Source organism: Poecilia reticulata, linkage group LG7 (assembly GCF_000633615.1).
Source record: "Poecilia reticulata strain Guanapo linkage group LG7, Guppy_female_1.0+MT, whole genome shotgun sequence".
Lineage (NCBI taxonomy): Eukaryota > Metazoa > Chordata > Actinopteri > Cyprinodontiformes > Poeciliidae > Poecilia > Poecilia reticulata.
Genome location: NC_024337.1, coordinates 1,761,529 through 1,787,954, shown reverse-complemented (window position 1 = coordinate 1,787,954; position 26,426 = coordinate 1,761,529). Strand labels below are relative to the sequence as shown.

The 26,426-nt window shown below is 37.8% G+C and overlaps 1 protein-coding gene across 3 annotated transcripts in view; it reads left to right on the top strand.

Moving 5' to 3' along the window:
- LOC103466876 (plexin-B1-like) overlaps positions 1 to 26,426 on the top strand; it is an 85,075-nt gene that overhangs the window by 45,317 nt on the left and 13,332 nt on the right. For 2 of the 3 annotated variants that reach the window (XM_008412763.2, XM_008412764.2), the window contains 17 exons: positions 5,945 to 6,127; positions 10,873 to 11,001; positions 12,813 to 12,913; positions 13,010 to 13,142; positions 13,760 to 13,916; positions 14,068 to 14,176; positions 16,522 to 16,630; positions 16,935 to 17,660; positions 19,924 to 20,022; positions 20,159 to 20,281; positions 21,085 to 21,178; positions 21,295 to 21,464; positions 23,098 to 23,249; positions 23,334 to 23,439; positions 24,584 to 24,720; positions 24,847 to 25,020; positions 26,130 to 26,364. In XM_008412763.2, the coding sequence (XP_008410985.1) occupies positions 5,945 to 6,127; positions 10,873 to 11,001; positions 12,813 to 12,913; positions 13,010 to 13,142; positions 13,760 to 13,916; positions 14,068 to 14,176; positions 16,522 to 16,630; positions 16,935 to 17,660; positions 19,924 to 20,022; positions 20,159 to 20,281; positions 21,085 to 21,178; positions 21,295 to 21,464; positions 23,098 to 23,249; positions 23,334 to 23,439; positions 24,584 to 24,720; positions 24,847 to 25,020; positions 26,130 to 26,364 (2,937 nt within the window). The remainder of the gene's footprint in view (positions 1 to 5,944; positions 6,128 to 10,872; positions 11,002 to 12,812; positions 12,914 to 13,009; positions 13,143 to 13,759; positions 13,917 to 14,067; positions 14,177 to 16,521; positions 16,631 to 16,934; positions 17,661 to 19,923; positions 20,023 to 20,158; positions 20,282 to 21,084; positions 21,179 to 21,294; positions 21,465 to 23,097; positions 23,250 to 23,333; positions 23,440 to 24,583; positions 24,721 to 24,846; positions 25,021 to 26,129; positions 26,365 to 26,426) is intronic. The other variant, XM_008412765.2, reaches the window with a different exon arrangement.

Genomic DNA, 26,426 nt, shown 5'->3' with positions numbered 1-26,426 from the left:
CCTTCCTTCCTTCCTTCCTTCCTTCCTTCCTTCCTTCCTTCCTTCCTTCCTCTCTTTTCCCTAAAACATTGTTTTCTTCCTTCCTTTCCTTCTTTCTCACTCCCTCTCTAAAACTTTGCATGTTTCAGTGTCTGGGGAAAAATGACTGTGGTTCTGAATACATCAGGAGGATATTGAAATGGTGAAAGCAGACTAACGTTAAGGTAGTACAGTTGAGGACTCTTACAGAGTCAGGTTTGTGGAAGAAAAGCACAAACTTAAATAAGTTTGAATAATTCTGTCAAACTGATGCCAAAAGCTTTTTAAAGGCTCCAAAACCACACATATGAGGTGCAACCTGCCAAGGGACATTGAACCAAATGTTAGCCAGACGGTGTGTGTGTACTTCAGCCTGTGTGTGTTTTGAGTCTTAAGTGCTAGAAAATTTCTAAAAATATTCCAGATATATTCTTTAGTTTATTGCGCCCTGCAAAAACAATGTTACAAACAAATCATTAAAAGTCCAAAGTTATGCCAACCATGCTCATGATCAATGTATGCAAGATCTCATATGCCTGCATTATTAGCAGACATATAGGTTTTACATAAGAAGCATTACCGCTATATATCATGAGAATAATGCCTGCACCTTAGCTGTATCGACTCCCTTGTCTTAAGTGTTTGGCGTAAGGTAAAACAAATGGATTGCAGAGCAAAGCAATGAGGAGCGACTGCACGATTAGGATGAGTGGATGGAAGACCGGTAATGAGGCCCCAGTTTCACCCAGCTGCAGCTGTCCAGAAAAGACCTTTCCTTCGGTCTCGTCAGCCCTCACAACCATTTAATGGGATCGTTAGAGATAAATAAAGAAAACCAAAGTGGAATCATGCGTTCTGCTGCCTTGATAAGCTCTGACAAACAAAGGTAGAAGGACAGAGATGGAAACTTAAACATGGGGACAAACTGTAGCACAGAAGCTGATGGGAGGGAAAATAGAGCACTGACAGGACGATGAAAGAGAGGAAATCATGAGCATACTCTTCTTCTCTGACAATGATAAGCCTACTTATTTTACATAAACAAAGCATAAAAGCTAAAATAAGTGCTCACTCTCTTCCTTTTTTGCTTCTTCATCAATTATTTGAAGTTGTGGCTTTTGCTTCCGAGCAGGATAATAATTGTTACTTTAGATAAGAAATGAATACTAAACGCTACATTTATAGCTCTAGCTAGTTTGTGATGTACATCCCCAGGAGGGCCTTCAGCAACATCTAGCAATTTAAAAGACAACAAAAGAACATGGCAAAATATAATGTCATACATAACATAAATCCTAGCATTAATTTAAAACGGACCACAATGAAAAAGGAACCATGACGGAGCCATCGTGAGCTGACTGTCGAGCATGACTGGAAGTCTGTTCTTCTTTAAGAAACTCCTTCAGTCTTAATCTAAAAAAGTTCCAGTCTGGAATCGGCTTCAAGTCCTCAGGGTATGAATTCCACATAGTGATGAGTCGCACTGACAAAGCTGTTAAACCAAAAAAAGTTTTGGGAAAAGCTTCCTTGAAGTTGAAGTTGTTTCTGGATGCACCACAACCTCCTAATTCTTTAGATCTAAGAGGAACCCCAATGACACTGATCACCTGAGGAGCCTGAACTTCCAAACATTTAAAAATGAATGATACATTACAATATTTTACAGTGCTGTCGATGTTCATCATATTCAGTTTTCTCAGACTGAGTAATGTTACTTTTTTGTCATATTTGAGTGATAGGTGTATTGACTCTGTGATGTGTATGTGTTCACATTGTGTATGTGTTTCACTCACGGTTTAGCCGAAATGCTTCCTGGGTAAAAATCAAAAGACAAACGTGGCACAACCCCCCCCACCCAGCCCCACTCAACAGTTTCCAGCAGCTGATGCGCGTAAGGGGCCCGGTGATTTGTTAGGTCCCTTAGCCCTCCGCTAGTCCTAAGGCTTCCAGCTAGTGCAGTCCCAGTGAGCCACAGCCTCCGTGTGTTAATACAAATTATGATTCATCAATCGGGATTTCCATTCCCAACAGTTGGTAGCAGAGGATGGTTTTGTGTTGACACATGAGCGGATATTGGACTGGCCGATCAGGCGCAGACGGAACAGTACTCTGGTGTAGGGCCCATATGAAAGGTAATATACACCATTGTACTGTTTCTCAAGTCTGTATACATTTCAGTTATCAGCCGTTTTCTGTACTGTCTCCCAGGTTTGTCTGCTTGTCACTGAGTTGTCTAAGTTGTCGTTCGTACTGCTTTTGACTGGTCTGTCTAAATGTTTCAGTAAAGTTAGTCAAAGTTTAAAGTTAAAAGTTTAAAAAGTTAAGAGTTTAAAAGTTAAGAGTTAAAGTAAAAAGGACGATTGGCTTGCAGTGGGAGTTAGCCGTCCCCGACTTTTCCCGGAGGCTAGGTTTTGTCGGTTTTATCCTCGGGGAGTACTGCCCTCGGAAAAGAACTGGATAGCCGATCTGAGACTTTGCTCGAGAAACTCAAGGAGTTGAGAGTGGTCCTTCATAGGAACAAAAAGAAAAGAGATAAGATAAGAGAATAAGATAAAGGTCGATCGCAGTCTGATCCTCTAAAGTGTAATAAGTGATAAAAGAGGACAAAAATAGGAGCTGAAAAGTGTGTATCCATTTGTCTGCTGTGTTTGATTCCCTCGCCACCGTGCGAGCAAAACTGCAAAAAATACAGAAAAAGAGAAAAGAGGTGATTTTTGAGCCTAAACAGATGGAGGGTGAACTTGAAAAGGAAAAATACGATCCAAAGTGGGGCATCAGGACATGGATTACGCACTGTGAGCAAATAGAAGCATTAATAACTTATTTGGCAGAGCATGACGGATATCAAAATAAGGGAGAAAGAAAAACTGAAAAAAGGGATAGAATACCTGGTGCAGAAGAAAGGAGGCGACCTGTTAAACAGACAGCCTTCGGGGTGATACTGGCTGGAAGGAATAAATGACGTGAAGGGGAAACTGATTGAAACTAAACTAATCCTGCACAGTTCACTATTTTCACATGTGGTAAAATTAACTGTATGAAGGATGAATGAAATTACATAACAGGTAAAATTATTTAAAAAAATAAAGTGACATTTAATGGGTTGAAGTTTTTGTAACTCGGCTTAGCTGTAGACAGGTTTAAATTTAATCTTAATGAAACTTGAAAATTGAGGTTAATAGCAGACTTGAACTTTATCATGGACTAATCAATATTTTTCTCTCATTATCTTATCAAAACAGGATTTCTTTTCATTTGAAACTTGGTCACATTAAATGTCTAAAGAGGGAACAGAATTGGTAAATAAATATGAGTTTGTGTTTGATTCAAAGGGAGATTATGAAATGGCTCCAGATTAAATTACGGTTCATTACATTAACTTCAAAGTATGTTAGAAGAGGAATAATCACATTTCAGCTTTGGTTTAAAACCAGAYAGCATTTATTACAAAACTGTTTCATTTAATTTGACATGTTTTATTTTCTTTTCATTTTTATTAACATTATTGTTGTTTTTATTTTTTCTAATAACAAACTAACTAACTTACTAACTGCTGCTTTCGAAACACATGCGTGTCTTGGTAGAAAGTCACAAACTGGACATGATGAAACTTTTAAAGTGGATATGATATTAATTGATTATGTAAAAAACAAACTGACGGACAACAACTGGCTCACAACATGTGTGTACCTTAAATTTTGATTGAATTGATACATAAATTCAAGTCCAACAAAATGTTTGATTTGAAACCCAATGACATCTTACAGTACTGCACAATCTTTGTCTACATGTTTTGCTCCTCTGCTTAAATTGATAATTTTTTTCTTTTGTTGGTTCTAAATAAACATTGGCACTGCCTTTTAGGAGAGCAATCCAAATTCTGATCTGAACTCTTTAAAATAATAAAACTTTTGGCCTTTGCAGTACGGTTTCAGTTGGACATTTTAGAAATATGTACTGAAAAAGAGTCTCTGAAAAATATTTCTGATAACAATAGAAATGTTATTGTCAGAAATGTTTGTTTTCTATTTGCATAAGAAAACAAAAGGGGGAAATGCTAAATGATAAACACAAAACATTTCTGATAAATCTTTACATTTAGAACATCTCATAGTCTACTTTCAATTCTAGACAGAAGATTTGGGAAACTTGTGACACACCCTGTAATATTTTAATTTGGAGAAAAGTAACAGCAAATGCAAAAGTGCTTTCAAGTTTTTAAATTATATCAACAGGGGGTGAAAAAGAAATACTCTAATTACTAGTCGGTTCAAAGATATGCTTAATTACAAATTTATTCATTTGACATTGGCATATTGTGAGTTCATTTAATGAGCTCTTATACTGGGCCTTTCTGCATGACTGAAATACAAAGTTATATAGAAGCTCTTACTAAATTAAATTGGTAATTTAAAATTCAATAGCTTCAATCAATATCTATACCATGTTTATTTGTGGATTGATGAGTTTCCTGCATCGCCTCTAATTTTAATTGTATAAAGCTACAGTTGGATGTAATTGTTATCATTGAGAACATTTTGGTTAAAAGTACTTTAAATTCTACGGAGACCCTAAAGGGACATGGAGAAAAATTCAGATAAAAGTGAGCAATTTAAAATTTTTTAAAAAGAACAATACATAAATACAACACTCGGCAGTTTTGAAAAATATCAGGATAATGGTAATATTTTCATTAATGTAATAAATAATTGATTAGTTTTCTTTTGACCTAAATTATTAAGGAAATTTAACTGGTTGTCTTAAAACGTGGCAATATCACAAGGATGCTGTTGTGTAAAATTGGACACTATTGAATTAATTATTTTACATATGCATTTGAATAACCAGTTTATGAAAAGCGTATGAAGCTGGAAATACAAAATTTTGTTTACATTTTAATAATTTCTTAGAGTTAAATTTTTGAGAGGAGTTGATGCTGCTTAAAGCGGGTCAATGAAGGAACATTTGGGCTAAATGATTTTCGTGGGTTTCTTAGAAGTTTCTGTATCAAAACACTCAGACAGTGTTTCGATACAGAAACAGGGAGAGATGCATGGAATTACTCTAATCAAGCACATTGTGAGTTAATATAATCTATTGAGACATTTTTCAGTTTTGGGCTTCAGCAAAATATAAAAGAGGTTAAATCAAAATTCACAAATGTTTTAATTATTCGAATGAGTTTCTAAAGTAATACTGAATGTTCTGAATTGAATACATTAAAATTAACAATGATGTCATGTGTCAAATATATTTCTACAAAATAGTTTTTTAAAACAGGGAATAAATTGTTTGATTGCTGCTTCTCTCTTGCTATAATTCAAAATAATTTGTTTAACCAAGTGATGCAGAAAGGTCTAACCTGAACATTATAAAATGTAATAAATCTAGTTGTATCAAATTTCTCCCCAAAACTGCCAAAAACATTGATAAATATCATAAACACTACAAAAGAGGGTAATTCGGTTAAATAAATATTTTGTAGAAGGATTTCAAAAGAACAAATTTTTCAAAGAATTGAAAATTTTTTCAAAAAAGAAACTGTAAATGCCATAGAGGGTTGAATTTCCTTTTTCCATTCTTAACCCTAACATTCTTTAAAATGTCCAGACACATTACCTAGTCCAGTTACTGTGTCAACAGTAAACCTAGCTTTATCCATCTTTACTGTCACTGTTACTGTGGATAAAAAACCCTATTCAAATAAATTAAACAATGCTTGGCCTGGTAGGGTGGGGACCAACAAAAGCCTGGTGGCCCACCAGGCTTATGATACACTGGGAGAAACCTGACGTAGATTTACTCAAATTTATGGTTGGAATTTTCCATGTTTTTTTAGATTGACTTCCAAGAAATCTCTCTTTTAATTGAATTGGTTGTTGATGCAGCAACTGACCAAAACCTTTTACCCTTTCACATCTTCTAGAACACTCTGATTGCGTACCCGTGCGGTTCTGACCACACCCCCAGCCCCATGGCGAGCAAAGTGCCGCTGGAAGCTAAAGCTGTGTGGCAAACATCAGCGGCCCGTCTCACCGCCGTGGCAGTCAGCGTCAGGGAGGGACACAGCATCGCTTTTCTGGGAGACGCCAAAGGCAATCTTCACAAGGTAGTTATACACACACACGTGCACCTGGACGAAAGCAGGGAGACGTTCCTGACTCATCACCATTAACGTGGAATTATTTAATCCATCAAGCAGCTTCCCGTTAAGGGAGTGTTCTAACCTTCCACTTGCTGGAGTCTTGCATGAGTTGGTGCTCAGCTAATGCTCTGTTCTTACAACCCTTCCCTCATGATACTGTCTGCCTGTCTATGCATCATGTTCCAGCAGAATGAGCGCACCTTTACTCTACTTCAAGTATTTGAATCCAAGCTTTCTAGATGCTTTTATTGCCGCTTTAGCAGTTTAACCCAAATAGATTTAAAACTATTTTCATTCAATAATACAACAATTTAAAGGGGCACTATCATCTAAAATCACATTTTTTCTAGATTTACATCATGTTAGTTATTCCCTCATCAAAAAAACAAACAAAAAAAACCCAAAACATACCTGCTGTGTTTCTTTCATTCCTGTTTGAGAAGTTCCTTAATCTGCCTACCAACCATTCAGCTGTGCAACATGCCTGGGTGGACCTCACCCTGTCTTACAGATGCTGCTATTCCTCAGAACTGGTTTTTCCAAACTTCCACCTCACAGAACAGTACTTCTCCACTCAGCTACTTCAAACTAGCCAGCAGCAATTRGCAAACACCTGGGGCCTCATGTATAAAAGAGTGCACAGTTTTCACACTAAAACTTGGCGTACGGAAAAAATTAGAAAAGTGCGACGCACAAAAAGATTTGAATGCATAAAGCCGTAACATACCTGCACACGTTTCCTTTTCCTGTTCTCCATCAGAATCAAAGCACTTCACGATTTCGCGGCACACCTTTCGAGCAGCTACTTATACACGTGTGATTGTTTACACACCTTGATCACCGTAAAAATAATCAAACCTGTTTGGAGTTAATCTGCTGATCCAACCCTCTTTTCTTTTACAGTGACAGTGAAATTACCTCATAGATGCATTTTATGCGCTTCGGAGCACAGACCAATCTTTGAGCCAAAAACTGAGGAAAAGTACTATTTACATTCGAGCGATGTTTTTGCATCCTTTTATTCTTATTTTCTTTATTTCCTGTGCGTGTTAGCTTATTGTTGGAGGATAAATGTGGTTCAATTTCATTGTTTACGTTTAAACAATAAAATATTTAAATCATGAAAAATCAACAGATTTGACTCTCCTTGGGTTAAATAACATTGAATGTAGTCAGGTTTCTATGTATTTAGGTGAGTTTTGACACATTGTAATTTGTTACTGCCCACAGGCAAAGGTTTATGTGGCTGCCACATATTTTCACGGCAGGTGAAAATGTTGCATATATTTGCCCAAACTTTCACGTCACGTTCATTTTTATACATGCTGATTTGTGCGTAAAATATGGCGCCGCACATTTTTTGTGCTTTAAACATGAGGCCACTGGTGTTTGCTGGTGGAACTGTGGATCTGCTGAGCTCACTAAAGGGCCTACTTCTCAGTGAAACTCTAGTAAAAACGTGACAGGGTTAACAGAGGAGCCATGTTATGATGACATGTTATGAGTTTTTATAGAGACAGAGGCCCAAATTCAAGGCGTTAAATTACAAGTTAAAATTTAATTCAAGTCATATTTGATATGTAACTTTTTTTTTTAACAACTGAAGATAACATAGTTACTTGACATTGCTATAAAGGAGATGGGATTGTTTAGAATCTGACAGCTGCTGAGCAGAAGGACCTGAGATTACGCTCCTTTGTGCGCTTTGGACGCAGCAGTCTGTCACTGAGACTATTTTTTTCTCTTTTTGCACATCTGCTATTTAATAGTGATAAGCAGCTCCCCCTTTTAGGGCAATGCATGCTGTCATCGTTAGACGCACATCAACAAAATATATAACATATATTATATAACAATAAGTGTTCCTTTTGCTTTTCATAAACATCTCATAAGAACTATTCAAAGCACTACAAGCTTTAAACATTCAGAACATGTTGAACAGTTTTGAAATCTTGACTAGTTAAAAGCCTGAAACTGGGAGCCAGTCCATATCTAATCACCACAGTCTGATTCACAGCATTCCAGCAAGCACAGAACAACATACCCCTATGATTCCATACCTCAGACATGCACTTTGTGTTCTCAGCCTGTGATTGTGATTGTTGGAGACTAAGTGTATTATTTGACTGAAGAATTTGGCATGAGTAGAGCTGAATAATTTGTGGACTTTTTTCTTTACTTTATGTATGTCGGAGTGTTTTCCCATCTAGTTTTCAATAGAGCCCTACTGCTTGCAGGTCAGAAGTAAGAGCAGACATCAGAGAGAAATGTTCTGTTGTAATGTGTGTGTGAGATGCAGGGGAAAAGAAGGGAAACATAGAACTAGACTTTTTAATTATCAGATCAAACCAGAGCTCTGTAACCCATTGTAACCGATTGTAGCAAGCTTTTATAACAAGATTATAGTATCACACAAAGTCAAATCCCTCTTTATCAAGATACACATCTTTATGCGTGCGTGTGTGTAGGATATGTGTACATTTTTCATGTAGAGAACCAAAAGAAACATTAAACCAGCAAGGAGATGATATTTTTGAATTCCTGGTCCTAGCTTTTGTTTCAACTGTCCTGAGCTCCACTAAATTGGTATATAGATATGGAATGACAGAMGTTTTTGACAAAACATATTTATAACTTTTGGTAAAGTTATAATTATGTTGTGACAGACAGATCATCTGTGAAATATTGAGCTCTTCTCTCTTCTCCTAGTATTAACTGCAGAAATACAGCACTCGGTCAGAAACAACCAATCAGAGCCAAGAGGAGGGTCTTAGTGCTGTCAATCACCCTTGTGCTCATACCCCTCTGCTTGCTCTTTGCTAAGCTACAGCTGGTTCACCACAACATAGCCTGTTACCAATGCTAATGCTAGTTAGCACTACCACTAATGATGGTGGATAAACGGTTTTCCTGTAACAGCGAGTTGTTTTTCTGGCTTAAGCACATTGAGTAACATACAGGAGTCTGATTGACGGCGCTAAGACCCTCCTCCTGGTTCTGATTGGTTGTTTCTGCCTGGGAGCTGTGCGTTTTTGCAGTTCACAATAATAGCACTGGGAGAAGGTGACGGTGCGCAGCATTAGAAAAGAAAAACAATCTTCAGACCTCAATCAGCTTTATATTTTGCCACCAAGAACACAGAGCTTTTTGAAAATGGCTTCCTGAAAGCCCTCCAACATTTTTACTTGGATGTTGGATGCTTTTCTCCCTTTTCAGCCAGCTTTCTGCACCCTCTTCAGTATTCATGATTTATTTAAGGATTAAATGTGTTTGACTGTATCAGTAAAGTTGCACAGATACTTTCCTATTTATATTCTTACATACATCTATCAAAAATACAAACAGTTTAAAAGAAAATATTATATTATTTCACCTCATTTCACCACTAAAACAAATAGCAGTTTATGGAGTGGAAGCGCATCACTTCCTGGACCCGTGCTTCCCTCTTCAACCCGACTTCTTTTGCACTTGCTGTTCAGACAGAGAAACCGCCTTTCAAAACCAATCAATGCTATTATGAAATTTAAAATCCAACCACACTGCAGAGTTGGATCTCCATGGAAGCTTAAAATATCTCTGCTGCTCTCATATTACCTTTTGCTTCCATCTGATGGACAATTAAATGCTTACATTCAGTCCTTGATAAGCTGTAATCAAGTTTGATTGTAATTTACATTTGTAACGTCAGTAATTCCCATTAGACATGATTACAACAACCAACTGTTGTTTGTATTGTTTGTTTTTCATTGCACTGCAGTTGCAGCTGAAAGTCTTTTAGAGGTTGTCTACCAATTTTTCATATCAAAAGTTTAGACCTTTTCTGATTCCCAACTTTGACTAGGCCGTTACAGGCCATGGAGTTACTGATATAATTGTAATTGATTCTTTTGTATTTCTGACAGTGTGTTTAGGACAACTGTTAAAAAAAAATGAATACAATTTTATTTCTTTTCCTTCTGTTTCACATTTTTAGCTGCTTTTTATCACATAAAATCCAAATAAAATACGTTAAATTTTACATTTGAAGTTCTAAAGTTATTAAAAGTTTTAGGACTTCCACAGCTCAGCACACAAGAAATATTGATTCTATTTTTTTTTAAATTAAATTACATTTATCATAGAAATGCTCTGCAGCCTCAGTGGACATTAAGAGATTCAGGAAAAAAGCTCAGCATTCACATCTGCATGAGACTATTGGGACCGATGTGATAAAATCTAAATATAACATAGGAAACAGTCGTTATCTTAGGCTGCTGATCTTTGCGTACAACTTCCCTTTCCATTATGTGCTGAGTGCATTCTCCTAATGGGACAACCGATTCTCTTTTCTGTCCGTGGTGATCTTATTAAGATGAGGTAACATGAGCGTTTGAAGGCCTGGGTTTCACTGCAGCCATAGGTAATCTTCCTGTGCTTCATATTAGATTTGTATGTGATAATCAGATCTATGCCCACTTCTGCTGCAATCCTGTGCAAGTGTGATTTGATTTGGTGTTTGAGCTGTAAACCAGAGAGGTTAGTTATTTTGTTTTTTTTTTTTTGTTTTTTTGTTTTGTCAAATATTGCGTTTTAGTGATGCAGCATTGTAGAATTATAGACTGGTCCTACTTCAAAATGTTTTCCAATCCAATTACAGAAATTTTAATTCATAAAAGGGACACTTCCTGTTTTAATGTATAAAGTGTTGTTTTTTGTGTGTTCTTGTTCAGGTTTATCTTGGCAGAGACGGGACAGTGGAGGTGTATGCAAACTCAACGATACAACCCAACTCCCCCATCAGCAGCGATCTGTTACTTGATGATCGCGGCTCACATATCTACATTATGACCAAAACCACAGTAAGTGTGGTAAAGTCAAGCTTCGCCTTTTTATTTCAAGGAACAGAACTATGTAAAACTAACTTTTTTTAGCTTTATGTCATGTTATAATATTATCCCCTCATCAAATACACACCTTGATCCTTTAATGCATGTTTTAAAAATCCTTTCAAGCTTCCCGTAGCAACCATTCAGTTGTGCAAAACGCCTGATTGAATCTTCTCCTCGGAGCTGCAGCTTCCAAGCTTTGAAGTTTTTAATCTCACAGAGCTCCTTCCACCATGACTCCTTTACTCAGTTCCTTCAGACTAGCCAGCAGCAATTAGCAAACACCTGATGGAACTGCACATCTGCTGAGCTCTTTATAGGAGCTACTTGTCAGTGTAACACTGATAAAAATGTTGTTAAAGGGTTAATAGAGGAGAAATGTGGTGATGACTTCCTGGAGGCAGCACTTCAGAAAGAGCAGGATTTCACAATGATAAATTACAAAGTCAGATTTCTTTTAAGTCACATTTGAGATGTATTGTTTTTCTAAAAGCTGAAGGTAACATAGCTGCTTGATTGTGCTATAAAATGGCACTATGGCCCTGAAAAATACACAATGTTCCCCCTTTAAAGTATTCATGAGATGTATAAACAGATTCGGCCATTTCCACTATTCAGTCACTTACCCAGATGTCTTCATAAATAAGAATGGAAATGGTTTCTCATTCATCAATTTATGGTTTGTCAGAGTTTTTCATGCATGCTTCCTCAAGCTGTGTTGACCTGAAGACAAACTACAGGCAAGGGTGAAATCAGAGAAGCCAGCTGGCAGCTGGGGTCAGAGGTCACTAACCCCAGTGTGATTGGCACAACAGTCAGCAGGAGGTGTGAGGTCACACCTAACAATAGTATTGATCTGCAAAAGAAGCCTGCATTGTCTTGGCACGTTCCCTACAGAGCATGTGTGGGATGCTGTATATTCTGGTAAATGATGATTAGGAAAGTCTACAGTCTGAACAGTTTGTGTCAAAAATAAATCAAATTGTCTCAGTGAGAGCTGTTCTGGGATTCAGAAATGTTACAACACATTTTCATGTGTGAGTGAATAAAACTGCTGCGACTTTTCTCTGAATACAGAGTTCATGATTGAATTATTTGTGAAACTTTAAATAGTTTTGAAACAAAATAAAGGTATTTTGCGTTAGTTTTGTCTCGGATCTAGAAATTTCAATGGGAATTGCAAATAATTATTCTTTTACTTAGCAGTGGCAATAAAATACAATAATTGGCTAATGTCTTTCTCTAAATTGAATGAATTCAATTTAGAGAAAGACCAAGTACATATGTATAGTGCTATGTGTTACACTGCTTTGATATATGTATAATGATATACATGGCAGGAGTGTGTAATAGAAGTACTATTAAATAACTTTATACCTGTTGTATGCTTTTTGTGTATGGTAGCTATGCTGGATACTGAAACTGAGGCTCTTCAGGTACCTCAGACATGTTTCTTGATTTAAAGATTAACATACTAATCCAGAAGAATGCATACAGCAGAGCACAGATGATGGAAAAAAATAATACTAATAACCCTCATTCGAATTCAGTCTTTCAAATGCTACTGACTATTTTTAAATAGTTCTTTACATGAAATTATTTGCTTTTTATTCGTTATTGTCAGCATCAATACTGTGTGATGTCAGTATTTCATTTGCCTTGAGATGACACTTGTTCTGAAAATCTTGAGTTGAAATATTGAACCATTCGACAGTGTTGCATTGTTTTGTTCTTCATTTATTTGTCTAAAGCCTAGCTTTTGCTTGTTTGTCTGTTATTTTCAGGTAGAAAAGCGTCCGGTCGCAGAGTGCGGGGATCACTTGGACTGTCAGTCATGTCTGTCTGCCAGAGACCCGTACTGTGGCTGGTGTGTCCTTGAGGGACAGTGAGTGTTCTGAGCTTGAACTTGTATCTCCAGGTCTCCCCGTTTTCTTCATGTATAACCCTCGTATGTCTAACTATCTATGCTGCGTTGTTTCAGGTGTGGCCAGCGGTGGGAGTGCCAGCGAGGCTCTCTGCAGGGCCAGTGGTTGTGGAGTTTCAACCAGACGCAGCAGTGCCTGGGCATTCAGCGCCTCAGCCTCTACAACATCAGCCTTGGAGAGAAAGCAGATGTAATACAGACAACATGACTGATGAAATGCAAGAGCAATGCACTGAAATGTTTTGTTCGCTACCACATTACAAGAATAAAATCTTTTGACAGCACAGTTGAAAATAATATGACAAAGTCATAATATTATCCAAATAAAGACATAATATTAGGAGAATGAAGTAGCAATTTTATAAAAACTCCAACACGAAAAACAAATTAAAATGTTGGAGCAGCTTCAGAAGTTACACATTGGTATCGGTTTTACGAATAAGGAAATGCTTCAAAACTGAACACATCAGAATCCAGTTATTATCAGCAGCAGGACATGAAGCGATCCGTCAGTCCAAATGACTTCTTGTAATGCCTGGCAGTAATACTCTGTCATACAACTCACAGAAGGGATGATTGACATAAAAGCTGCTTTTCAAAACTATTTTCTGTCATTTGTAATTTTTTTAGTGAAAAAAGCAAGAAAAAATATCATTTGAAATTGGGTGTGAAAAATCAGAAATGTTTTTTTTTCTTAGAAGCCAACTCTAATAATTAATAATAATTAAACTCCATAATGAACCACACTACAGTCATGGAGTCTCTGGTGTCTTCTCTTTCCTCCATGTAATATTTGTTTCCATTCAGATCGCCTTGTCAGTGGAGGGTCTGCCGGGTCTCCAACAAGACGAGGCCTACTCCTGCTTTTTCCAGGACACGGAGAGTCCAGCTTTGCTCACCACTACCGGTGTCATCTGCTCCACCCCAGATGCCAGCAACCTGCCCCCCATTGGTCTGGGAGATGGTTCGTTTTATGCTGCAAGTTTATACGGAGGCCAAAAAGATTCCTTAAAATGCCTCAAACTTCATTGGTCAACACTATTGAGAACATTAAATGAAGGATTGCAGTGAATGCTTTGAATATTGATTGATTGATCTCTTTTATTCCGTTGCAGAGTTTGTGACGGTGACCTTGGCTCTGCGTTTCATTAACGTGACGGTAGCTGAGACAGAATTCACCTTCTACAACTGCAGCCTGGTGCAGGAGCTTTCTGGGCGCAGGCCGTGAGTATACGTCTTCTAAACGTCAGAAACTTGAAAAGTCCTTTTTCACATCAGTGAACATGTCACACCTAAGTGCTGACAGGTCGTCCCTTACAACAAGACTCAAGACATTACTGCTACTATTTTTAATATCAGTAAGGTGTTGAAAATGAATTCAAATAGAATTTAGGAGAAAACTATTTTCTGCAACGTGTTAAGATACGCCTGTGATTCATTTGGCGAAAGGGAGTGAAGCTTTCAGCGGATAACAGGAGTGTTGACATGAGGGCGGCAAAGTTGCTCCTTGGTATCATTATAAGCTTTCAGCCTAAATCTGTCAGAATTTAGATACAAATCTACATTCTCAAGGGGAACACACACGGAGACGATGGTTTGTTAGTAAAACTAACCCTGCTATTCAGCTAACCATGTTGTCTGCTTGTTTCTGTTTTAAAGAGTTAAAAAAGTTTAGTTTTGTCACAGCGCCTCACACAATGTGACAGTCTCTGCTTCTAAAATAAAAAATTGGCATTGACATCACTATCTGCCTTTATTTTGTTGTTGTTTCTTTTACGTATTGGTATTAGTTTAAGTGAAACTTATGACGATTTCTATCGTATTGTTCCAAAGTTTCACATTCGTGCATTTCCTAAATATTTTGAATGCGGTACTTGTAATCCCCTTGTCGTGTAAAAGAAATTGAAGTCAAACAAAATCCATTTTCAGGTCAAATCTTTACAAAAACTATCAGATATCTGAAATGGAAATCAGATTGGTACCGACCAATCTGATTAGTGTAAACTCTAACCAATATTTTTTTCATATTAACCAGCAGCAATTAACAAACACCTGTTGGAACAGCTGAGCTCATTTATAGGAGCTACTTCTCAGTGAAATGCTGGTAAAAATGTCAATAGGTTAATGAGCAGCGATGTGATGACTTCCTGAAAGCGAACATTCAGAGTGAGAGTTTTTCAAGAGACAGGGGCCCAATTTCAAGGTGCAAATTAATAAGTCAAATTTCTTTAAATCATATTTAATATATATAACATTTTTATAACAGCTGAAAGTGACATAGCTGCTTACCCCGTTTAATCCAATTTTTTTTCCTGCAAAATAAGTGCATGGATTTCAATCCTTGGACTTCCCTAACACATGATATTTATGAATTATTACATTTTATGTTGGCTATGTTGGTGAAAATACAGGTTTTATACTCGGCAACAATTGTTGCCGATGGGAAACAGAATAGTCTACATGACACAAATCTGGCCTATTTATACATATAAAAAAATAGGAAAAATCATGACATGCATAACCTATTATAACAAAGAATGGTTACAAGAGTGCTCAGAAATATTTTAGATACATAAGGATTCAATCTTGCAGATGTCATTGTCTCAATGTGCTAAGTGACCTTTGACCTCATTTAGTTATTTCATCAATGAGGCAAAATCAGGTGAAAATGTTAGTATGAACAAATCTGCATCTGAGAGGACTTTGTCCCTGTTCCACCAGACCAAACACAAGACCTTTGCCGTGTCCTAAACTAGTTTCAGGCATGGTGTCATCTTGTAGTTTCGTTCAGTGTATAGGCCAGACTTTGTGGAAAGGATCGGCTTTTGGCGGGTGAAATAGGGGAGGGTTTCAACTGTGGGATGAAGAAGACATCATTTTGAGGTTCCTTCAGGTCTAGAAGATCTAAAACATCTGTATTTTTAAACTATGTGGGAACAGCAAGGCATATAGAATAAACAGCAAACCTATGGACACATATATGCTGCTGTCTATGTATTATGCTTGCGGCAACAATTGTTGTTACACTTACATTCACTCTTCTTATGATCAAAAGATGAATGAATGGATACAATTTTCTTTATATATCAGTAGAAGACTCTTGAAAGAACATATGTTCAAAATATTTTATTTATATTTGTTTATTTAAATATTTTACTGACTTCCTCTTGTACAGGTTTGTGACAGACATTTACCTCCAGCATCACAGGCAGGAAGTAAAGAGGTCTTGTCATGTGACCTTTCATACTATATATATGAAATTGATATTGCTTAGAGTAGACACACTATTTTTTGATTTAAGAACTCAAATTAATTGCTAAAAGTCAAAACAATTATTTTAGAGGTTCCAGAAGTTAGAAAAAATGTCTGGCAACAATTGTTGTCAATGGATTTTAACAACAGTTGTAAAAATCCATTATTAAACGGGTTAATTATGCTATATAATGTCACTATGTGGCTGGAAAACACATAATACTGCCCCTTTAAGTTGATTTGCACTGTTTTCTGTTTTATTCCAACATTGACATTTTCATCTTAATCCTCTGTTGTTCCATCTGCGTCCCTGCCAGATGCCAAGGGTGTGTCAGCAGCCGCTGGGGGTGCAATTGGTGTATCCATGAGCATGTCTGCACACACAAACACACCTGCAGTCAAGGAGTTACCATCCACAACCAACGGGTGAGTCACCCTGAAGTCTGAGCTCGAGCTTTTTAAAGCTTTTTTCTTTTCAGTTGAAGTTCATTTCAGGAAACCAGATCTAAAAGCGGAGGGCTTGTCCTCTGGAGGATCCCGTACTTTCTGTTTGATTTGGTTTGCTTTTGTCTTCTTAATTTAAACCATCAACCATTTTTTTCTCTCTATTATTTCAGAGTTATTTATGTTTCTGCATATCCCATTTCTTTCATCCTAATTTTGTCTCCACCCGCCTGCTTTTTCTTTCTCTCTCTCCATCCCTCCTCCTCGTTTGTGCTTCACCATCAAGTTAACACCACAATTACCCACCGTCCCACCTCCAACCAGAACTCCTACCCCATCACCTCCTTCTGTTCCGACTGCTCCAGCAACAACAGCAACTACTTCTACACCAACAACACAGATGTCTCCCACAGAGACATCTGCCACCACCAAAGCAGCTGTCCCCACAGCAACCATCACAGGCACCCCCCCCACCGGTCCTAATGCTGAATCCAGCACACCGGCTTCCCGCTCCACAACTTCCCCCTTTGTCAGGCTCTCCACCCAGGCCAGCTCTACTCTTGTTGACATCGCCACCACAGATGGGGCCCTCAGCAACACAGAGGGAGCCACAAAGGAAGCTGTCGGTTCTCTAAGTGGCTCTTTAGAAAATGAAGGCACCTTAAATGTCACGGCTGAAGTGAGGCCCACATCACCAAGCAGCACCGGTGGCCATGCAGACCATTATGGTGAAGTTGTGACCACTTCCCCAGAGATGAACTCTACTGTTTCCAGAGAAGCTGGCCCTTTAATAGACCCCTCTATCAGTCTGGCCACTCCGGAGGAGAATGTCTCACCTCCGTGGCTGAGCGGCTGGGAAAAGCCTAAGAAAAGGACAGAGATGGAGTCTGAACTTATTCCATCTGTCGCCCGTTTGCTCGTCCCGACGCAATTACCTGAACCTGTTGTTGATGTCACTACTGATTCTCCAACAAAACTCCAGTCTGATTCTTCTTCTGAATCTTTTACTCCGGTGAGTTCATGCACCCTGCTGGGAGCGGGGTGCAAAAACAACATCGTCCATAAGTTAGCAAAGGACTAATAGAAACACGGTGGAGGTAGAAAATATGAATGATACGGTCGTACAGCATGTTGAAAGATAGTTCATACCCCACATTGAGAGTATGAATTAAAATCTTTAAATAAAGATTTATTTTTAAGTAAATCTTTTAAACAAGAAAACCTTCTTCTTAATAAGATTTTAAAAAGACGTTATAATAAACTTTATATTTTATTAATGCCAAAATGTATTCAGTTTTAGATAAGTAAGGTTGTAACAGTGAAACAGAGACATCTCCTGGGATTTTCAAATGTTTGGACGAATCAGGGTGAGGAGGAGAGTCAGAAGGATCATGCCTTATTAGGAAGACCTAATATGATCATATTTTTATATCTTGTCTTTCTGTTCAGTACTTCCACAGCCGGTGGTAAACTTCATTGACCTGTCTAAAACTTGTACAGGAGACTTGTGCAAATGGTATGATGGATAATAATGGGGTTATAATTCTGCTACTTTGGTTGACAGTGAATTTCTGATATGACTGATCACTACTGAGTTTTTTTTTTTTTTAAGATTTGAATCAATTCTTAATCCAAGATACACATATTCAGCCTGACTCTGAATACATTTAGATAATTTATCCTGATAAATTGTTCATTTATCTCGACAAATTTCTTGTAAGAATTTAGATTTATTGTTTTCACAAACATTATAATTAGTGCTTTTTATAATCACTCACAACAATGTGTATTGTTAGGATTAATTTTACGGATTCTTCACTGCTTGTTCAGTAAGAGTGTCTAATTCATTTGAAAATATGATTATGTACAGTTAGTCTGCAGCTTAGTGATTTAAAATACATTTCTTAGTCACTTTTATCATTTATCAGAAGTCCATATTGCCCAGTCATAGTATAGGCACAACATTCAACTTTTCTCTGAAAACATAGACATGGAGTCTTTTGGTATCCAAAGGATTTCTTAGTAAAAATCTGAAAATACTTTTTCATTTGTATTTAAATGCATTCATGAGTTAGTTATTCAACCATTCAACAACCAGGGTCATTGCTGCTTAGTATCTGCATACATCTGGATCTGGATTTGTTGTTTAGATGGGAAGACTAAACAACAGAGATCCCAGTACAGATCAGTAAGGACAGAGGACAGCTCCCCGTTTTCCCTTTCTCGTCTTCTTCCTTCAAGATGAGACTTGTACAGAGAAAGCTTGGTAAGAATGACCTGGTCTACAGTAGTTGTTTCCATTACATGCATGTGCAAAACTTTGTCCTTATTCCACTAATTTAAAACCCCCCACTATTTTGCAATTTCATTAAATAAGATTAAATTAATTTTAAGATTTTGTTTGTTTGTTTTTTTTTTAAAATATCCATATTTCCAGTAAGCAAATTTATTTTCATAATTTGGATTTGCACAATTATACGGTCAATGGAAACACGGCTAGTGTTAAAGGTTTTCTTTAGTTCTACAAATGCAACTAGAAAACTCTCCCTTTATCAAGCTTAGCTCTAATATTCTCCATTATAAGGCATATTACAGTCTGTTCAATCTAAAAAGGAGACCTGGTACTTTCCCAATTCACCAAATATTCCAAACTATTCCTTTATTGAACTTCCTAAAACTAGGAAGAGGAAAGCTTCAACACAAGGTCCCACGGTATTTACYSCAATATGCTTCCAGGTTTCCAGTTTATAAATCCAGCAGTGCCTGACGAGAAATCAATGCAATCTCAAACGTGTGGATGCAGCGGAGTAATTTAAAGCATTAACCTGACAGGTTTTATTGACTCAGCTGCTCTCTCTATGTGGCTGCTGGTCACCTCATTTAGCTCTACAGTCAGGTAATAATGTTAAGCTAACTCAGCATTTCCTTCTACGTGTAAGGGTGTTGCTGCTACATGCATATTTCTAATCTGTTGTTTCACAGTTTGCATTTTTTTATTCTTTGCAATCAAGACAAAATCAGTCATTTCATGATTCATGTTTTTTTCTTCTAGTGTGTAGGATGTGGATCATTTCATTATCTGAGTTTATCAGATGAGCAGATGAGTGTTATCTTCATGGATTGAGAGACTGAGAAATGATTCTCTTCCAGCTCTTCTTTTGGTTTGAGAAACTAGAAACGGCTCAGTGAATCTTATGATGGTACCTGCATGTTGCAGTGGTTCTCAGGTGGGACAAATGTTGGAGATTTTAACATTTTCCGACTTGTGTGACCAGGAATGCCCGTGTGTGGAGAAAGTTCAGAATTCCCCTCTGCTTCCCGTCAATGTGGAGAGGAAGATCACGTTGGTGGGCCAACACCTACACCTGTTTCAGGTAGTAAAAATAAAAGCACATATTTTCATCATCTGTAAACACTGGAAAATATCCTGTATGACCTCATAAAGCAAAGAGGGATTTACGTATGTCTTGTTTGTATTTTTTGCTGCTTTTGCGCTGATGTGTGTTTCAGGATGAGGATTTGGAGTACGAGTGTGTGTTGGATGTGGAGAATCAGTCGGTCGTTGTAGAGGCCTCTGTAGAGCCCGATGCTGATCGACCRTCAGTCTTCTTTATCACCTGTCAACCACACCAGGTCAGTAATAAGCACGTCCTGCATCTGGAAGTAATATGGAGGTTTAACAAAGTTATTTAATCCTTACATGATTATTATGTAACCATTAACTTTTCATCTTATATCCAATCTTGTGTTGCTTTAAAACATGTTCCAGTTAAAAGTTTACATCCACACATTGTGGTTTTATTCAACATTGACTGATTATACAACATCTAACTTCAATGAGTTTTAGAAACAAGAATTAGGTGAACAACTTTGAGTTTGAGTTTTCTGTCCAATGATCACAAAAACTATGCTGTGATTTCAAGATTCCAGTTTTTTTTTAGAATCCTGGGTCCAATCTGGTTTAAATGCAGAGACTTTTTCTGAAAGAAAATGAGAGCTATATTGTTTTCACATATTTACTTCCTTGAGTCTCTCTCACTTTTCCTACATTAAAGGATCCTTGGAGAAAGTAAGAGTATTTAGTCCATCTTTTTTGTGCAGCAAATGACGGCTTATAGGTCCATTTGACTCATTCTTATTAGAAAGGCCCTTTTTAGTCAAGGAAACGATTTGTTTGCTGTCTGGAATAATAGCCACTGAGGTTCCAAATTACATTTTATCCATAAAAAACTGTGACATTGGTCCTTTAAATGTCTCTTTCCAAGTTCACTTTCCTGGCATACGTCTTGTTAGATGTATTTTACTCTTCACTCTGACAATGTTTCTAACATTCATTTAAATTCATCCATTTGACTTTTAAGGATTGGCCAGAACTTTGTACATTTATTTTATTTTTCCTGGGCAATAAAAGCATTTGCACCCTGCTTGTGTTGCAGTATGTTTATTCCCTACTGAGGGAGGAATACTTGGCGACAATCAATGTGAGGAGAAAAAACAACTTCCTCATAGACAGCGCTGAGGATCTGCATGGTGAGTACTATGTATTGTCAAAGATGTGTCACAATCTCATTAAACCTGCATTTTTTTGCTGGGTTATTGAATAAACATGCTATCCTTTCCTTTGTCTTTTTTTTCTTTGGCCTCAGTCACTTTGTTCAACTGTTCAGTGGGCCGGTCCGACTGCAGCCGGTGTCGAACGGCTGACCCCAAGTACGGCTGTGTTTGGTGTGGCGGTGATGCCAGCTCCAGCTGTGTGTATCGAGACTCCTGCGTTGGTGCAATCGAACACACATGCCCTGCACCCGTCATTCACCACGTAAGAGCTTTTCACTTTTCATTCTGCAGTCATTAAAGGCTTCCTTTTGTGGTCATCCTTTAAGGCATGTTTAGCCAGTAACCTTGAGATGCAGAGGAGGATTTTGTTTTATTTCTTACTTTGCTTTTAAAATGGGAATAAAATGTCACTTTTTSTCAACACAAACTTGTGAAGAATCTTACAAGGTATGTAGGAAGTTCCTCTTTCCTGTTAATTAAGGCAGAAAGTTGCTGCTGTTGGCCTGTTTTTCTCCTGAAGGCTTTGAAATAGTGGAATATCATCAGGGGCGACTTGCCTACAAGGTTACTTTTGTTAACCCTAAAGCATTAATCATATGACATTAGTTCTGCTAATGGTAAAGTGCTAACTTCAATTCAAATCATGTCAGCCCTTTAACAACTACAACCCTTAAGCAACAATTTTATTTTGACATCCTAATTTACATGTCCTATAATTCTCTTGGATAGTTTGTTGTTTGAAATAAAGTTATTGGGGATTGAGGGGTAATACGAGAGAAAATGTCTAAGTACTTAGTTCTTAACAGTCGATAACTAAAACTTCAACACATACGTCAAACTTTTTTTAGTTTTATTAGTTTTATTTTATTAGTTTACAAAAAAGTCAAGTCATTTTGCGCTTTTGAATTTATCTGGAAAAATTAACTTGGGGGATAAGCAAAGTATACTAAAGGTTTTCAAATTGAGCAAAAATGCACCAAACTAAAGATTAGCTCTGTTTTTAGTATATATAGCAGATGTGTGCCGCCACTGAATAGCATTAAGATAAAACTTCATCATTTCATTATTTAGTAGGATAGAGTCTCAAGAAATAAAAAAAAATAGTTATGTAGTCACAAAATAATTTTTCCTGTCCATCTGTGTCATCAGATTGAAATCCTATTGAAAATGTAGTTGAGCCCAAGAGAAGAGAGAGTATGACTGGATTCAAGACCGTGGTTGATGCCTATTCTCCAAACTTATGCGATACAGTGGGGAAATTAACAAAAATACTGTCTCATTTGCATACAATTTTTAATTATCAGAATAATTTTAATCACAGAGTTTATGCAACTTCAATAAAATAGATTTAATTTACCCAGTTATGATTGAATTTTCACAAATAAAAGCAGAGAATTAATTTCAGACTACCCTCATTCTTCCTCCTCTATTTGTAGTGAAGATGAGTCTAAAGATGTGAAGTCAAGTTTAGACATGATGGACCTGCTCGATGAGACCATGTTTGTTCATGGCAGCCGTGTGAAAATGGACCAGCTGGATATACTGAACAACAACTGGAAACATGAAGGGACTGGTGTCATTTTCTGCTTTGGAATAATCTACTTATTCATGCTTATATAAATTGTATTAAACTCTGAGGGAGTAAATTGAGATCTGAAATAAACCTTCTGCATTTGAGGACATATGTATTGATCTTTACAGCTGAAATTTATTAGTTTAGGTATTTGCCACTTCTTGAGGTGATTGTTGATCAAATGTTCATTTTTAGTGTAAAAGGTGCCATATGCACCCAACCATTGGAATGTTTTAGTTTTGAATATAAACATTGTAAATCACCCAAGATATTGTGATTACCCAGAACATATGGTATTTTTGTGCTTCTCTTGTGTTTTCAGTTAGACCCTGAATCCGGTCCAACCGAGGGAGGCACAGTTGTAACCATTTCTGGCTCTAATCTCGGTCAAAGGGCCGAAGACATCCAGAGCTCGGTCACAGTGGCCGGAGTGCCGTGCATCGTCATCCAGAGCAGATACGAAGTCTCGTCAAGGCAAGGCGTTAGCACAACTCAACATACTCAGCGCTGTATCTGTATATTTCTTTATGCTAACAGCTGTGTGACTGTACATTGTAGTATAGTGTGTGAGACTACGAGCAGTGGACGGGAGATGAGGGGCCACGCCTCAGTCAGTGTAAGAGGAGGAGGACATGGGATTTCTGCTCATACATTCAGTTTTCAGGTCAGTATGACCCTGGCACTCTATTAAAATGACAATGTTTCAGAAACGTTTGATATTAAAACTGGTGTACCTGAAGGATGTCAGCTCAGCCCTCCACTATTTAGTTTTTATATATTCAATAAATGAGGATAAAATATAACTGTTAATTAATTTAAATAAACAATATGTTAATTGACGCCCTGTGATGGACTGGCGACCTGTCCAGAGTGACCCCGCCTCTCGCCCGTTGACCGCTGGAGAGAGGCACTAGCATCCCATGTGACCCCACACGGGATAAGCATGTTAGTCTCCCTGGTTTTACACACCTGCATCAAATGATGGCTCATTTGAAGGCCTAACCAGAACACTGACTTGCTGAGGAGGTTGTTACAACCACTAGGAAGAGAACTAAAACATGCAGGATGCTGGCCCTCGAGGACCGACTTTGGACACCCCTGATATACTAACACTGTTTCCCAACCCTGGTCCTCTTAGTCAAGTGTCTTAAGAGACTAAGTTAAGAGAAATTACTTCTCTTGACTACAAAATTAAACCAATGAATGCTGCTGTTATTGATGATAATCCACTGTAGTTCTGGCAAGTTCAGCTCATTTCCACACATGAGGAAGAACACTGCACTGGACTGAAACAGGCAAAGCAGGACCTTTCTGAAAAGTGGGGTGGGTGGGGGTTTCTTTTGTGTTTTTAGGGGAAAAAACCCCCACAAATCCTTCATTTGATGAATGCAGTCCTAGTGTGATGTGGCGCAGACAAAAACAGCACTGGGACAAATCACGTATGAGCAAAAAGCTTTTAACATAACTGTCCAATTAGGGGAAAAGCAGCTCCCCCTGCGGCTCTTCTTAATTAGTGCCTGATGAAATGTAAGGGAACGTCTGCAGTACAAGAGGAACAACTCGTCTGCTTATTTACATAATCGTAAAACACCCGTATCGTTCAGTGACCCTAATGAAACCACCTAAATGACAAGCAGCTTAATTAATATATTACATGGCTGTGAGGCAACCTTCATGTGTTTCCCAAAATTCCCTGGTGTCCTGTTTTTATCTCCCCAATAAATCACATGCTCTGTATTGGATTATTGGCTGCATTTCTTGTCCTTTACATCGTCCACTGCTCCTTCTTTTCCTGCCTCTATCTCCAGAATCCTGTACTCAGCAGCATTTCTCCTTTAAGAGGGCCCAAAGCCGGGGGATCGTCCCTCACTATCAAAGGTCAGAGACTGAGGACCGGGCATCCACGTGAGGTTGGAGTCCTGATCGGAGGAGTTCCCTGCATGGTGTAAGGGCCCCAAGAGGCTTTTTTAATTAAGAAAGAAGAAAAAAAAATCTATTGTGGGAGACAATCAATGCGTTTGATTTGCATGTGACTCTGGAGGAGATGAAAGAAAAACTGTTTCATGTTCAGGATCGACATCCAGGAGGATCAGATCAAGTGTTTGACCAGAGGCAGCAACCGGACGGGAGAGCACGGCATCACAGTGCGCTTTGGTGGAGCAGAGCGCCATCTGCAGGGTTCCATGTATCATTACACCCCTAACCCCAACATCACAAGGGCAGCGCCGTCCAAAAGCTTCCTGGGGTACTGCTCTCCACTATTTCTATCTGTTTGTAAAAGATAAGAGAAGGATTTTAATTATAGTTTACTTTACCTTTTTGACTATTTTAATTGTATTTGTCATTTTTAGATAAAGATATTAAGTCTAAAATTCTAGTGTACTTCTAGTTTTAAATGTGTTTGAGATGTATACCAACGTTTGTGTCGATGCTGGAAATCCTTGAAAATGCTTCTGTTTCAAAGGAGTTTTTAAGGTTGAGAAAGTGCTTGATAACTGCACAGTTTCTTAACAAAGTGTCAAACTTTGGATAAAAAAACTTAGATTTGAGAAACATAATTTATAGTTGAAACCAGTAGGCCTGTCACAGTAAGCAATAAATCAATTGCATAATAAATTAAGACAAGGTCAATAGTTTCCATTTGCATGATTTATCATTTTTTTCTTTTCTCTCTTTCTACCAAAAACTGGATGACCAAAGTCTTCAGTCTGCTGCTTTGGTCTCAACTAGTCCTTTTTCTGAAGGACGATTTTGTTTACAGAGACTCAATAACTTTATTTTGTGTTTTTATTGTTTTGCTTATCTATTTTGGATACTTAAAATGTCTTCTAGTCATGTAAATGCTCATTAGAATTTAAAATTTATTGATTTTTGAGATTGTGCTCTTGCATTATCATGCTATTGCCATTATATTGCTTGTACATTTTTTCAAAAAACTAATATTAGTTTATCGCAATAAGTTGTGGGACAATTTATTGCCCAGCAAAATTTGTTGTCATTACAGGCCTAGTGATGGATATTCTCATGCACCTATTAAAAAGACACAATTTCCCTCACTGTCTGAAGTTAAATCAGACTCAACTACTGTTTTACATCAATTAAAGTGACCAAATATAATCTGTTTTGCAAATACCATCAATGTATGAGAGACAATTCAAATCATCAAATTTTGTTATATTTTAGTCTATCTTGTCCCTATTGTAATATATAGAAAACCATCACAGGACATTAGTAATAATGCATGATATAAGTTAATTGAAACTGTTTTCTTTGGAAGGAAAGTTTGAAAACTTACCATAAAAATGCTTGAACAGTGCTTGAATTTTACTGTGGGAAAATGTTGTGTCCTCCCAGCGGAGGGAGGATCATCAGAGTCGACGGCCACAACCTGGATTTGGTCCAGGAACCAAAAATGAGAGTAACTCTCAGTCCGCCCGATGCTCTGCCTCCGAGACGGAGAAGGAGCTCCGGGAAGAAGATTAAAGTCCACCTCAACAGAGGACAGACCCAACGGGGTCCACTGAGGAGATGGAGGAGGATTGTTCCAGAAGCAAACTGCCCTGATGGAACGCTCTGCCACGTAAAACACGTCAGTTTCAGCTGGATTTCTGTCTTCACCTTACGGTGTCATTAAAGGAGAGGCCCAAAGCA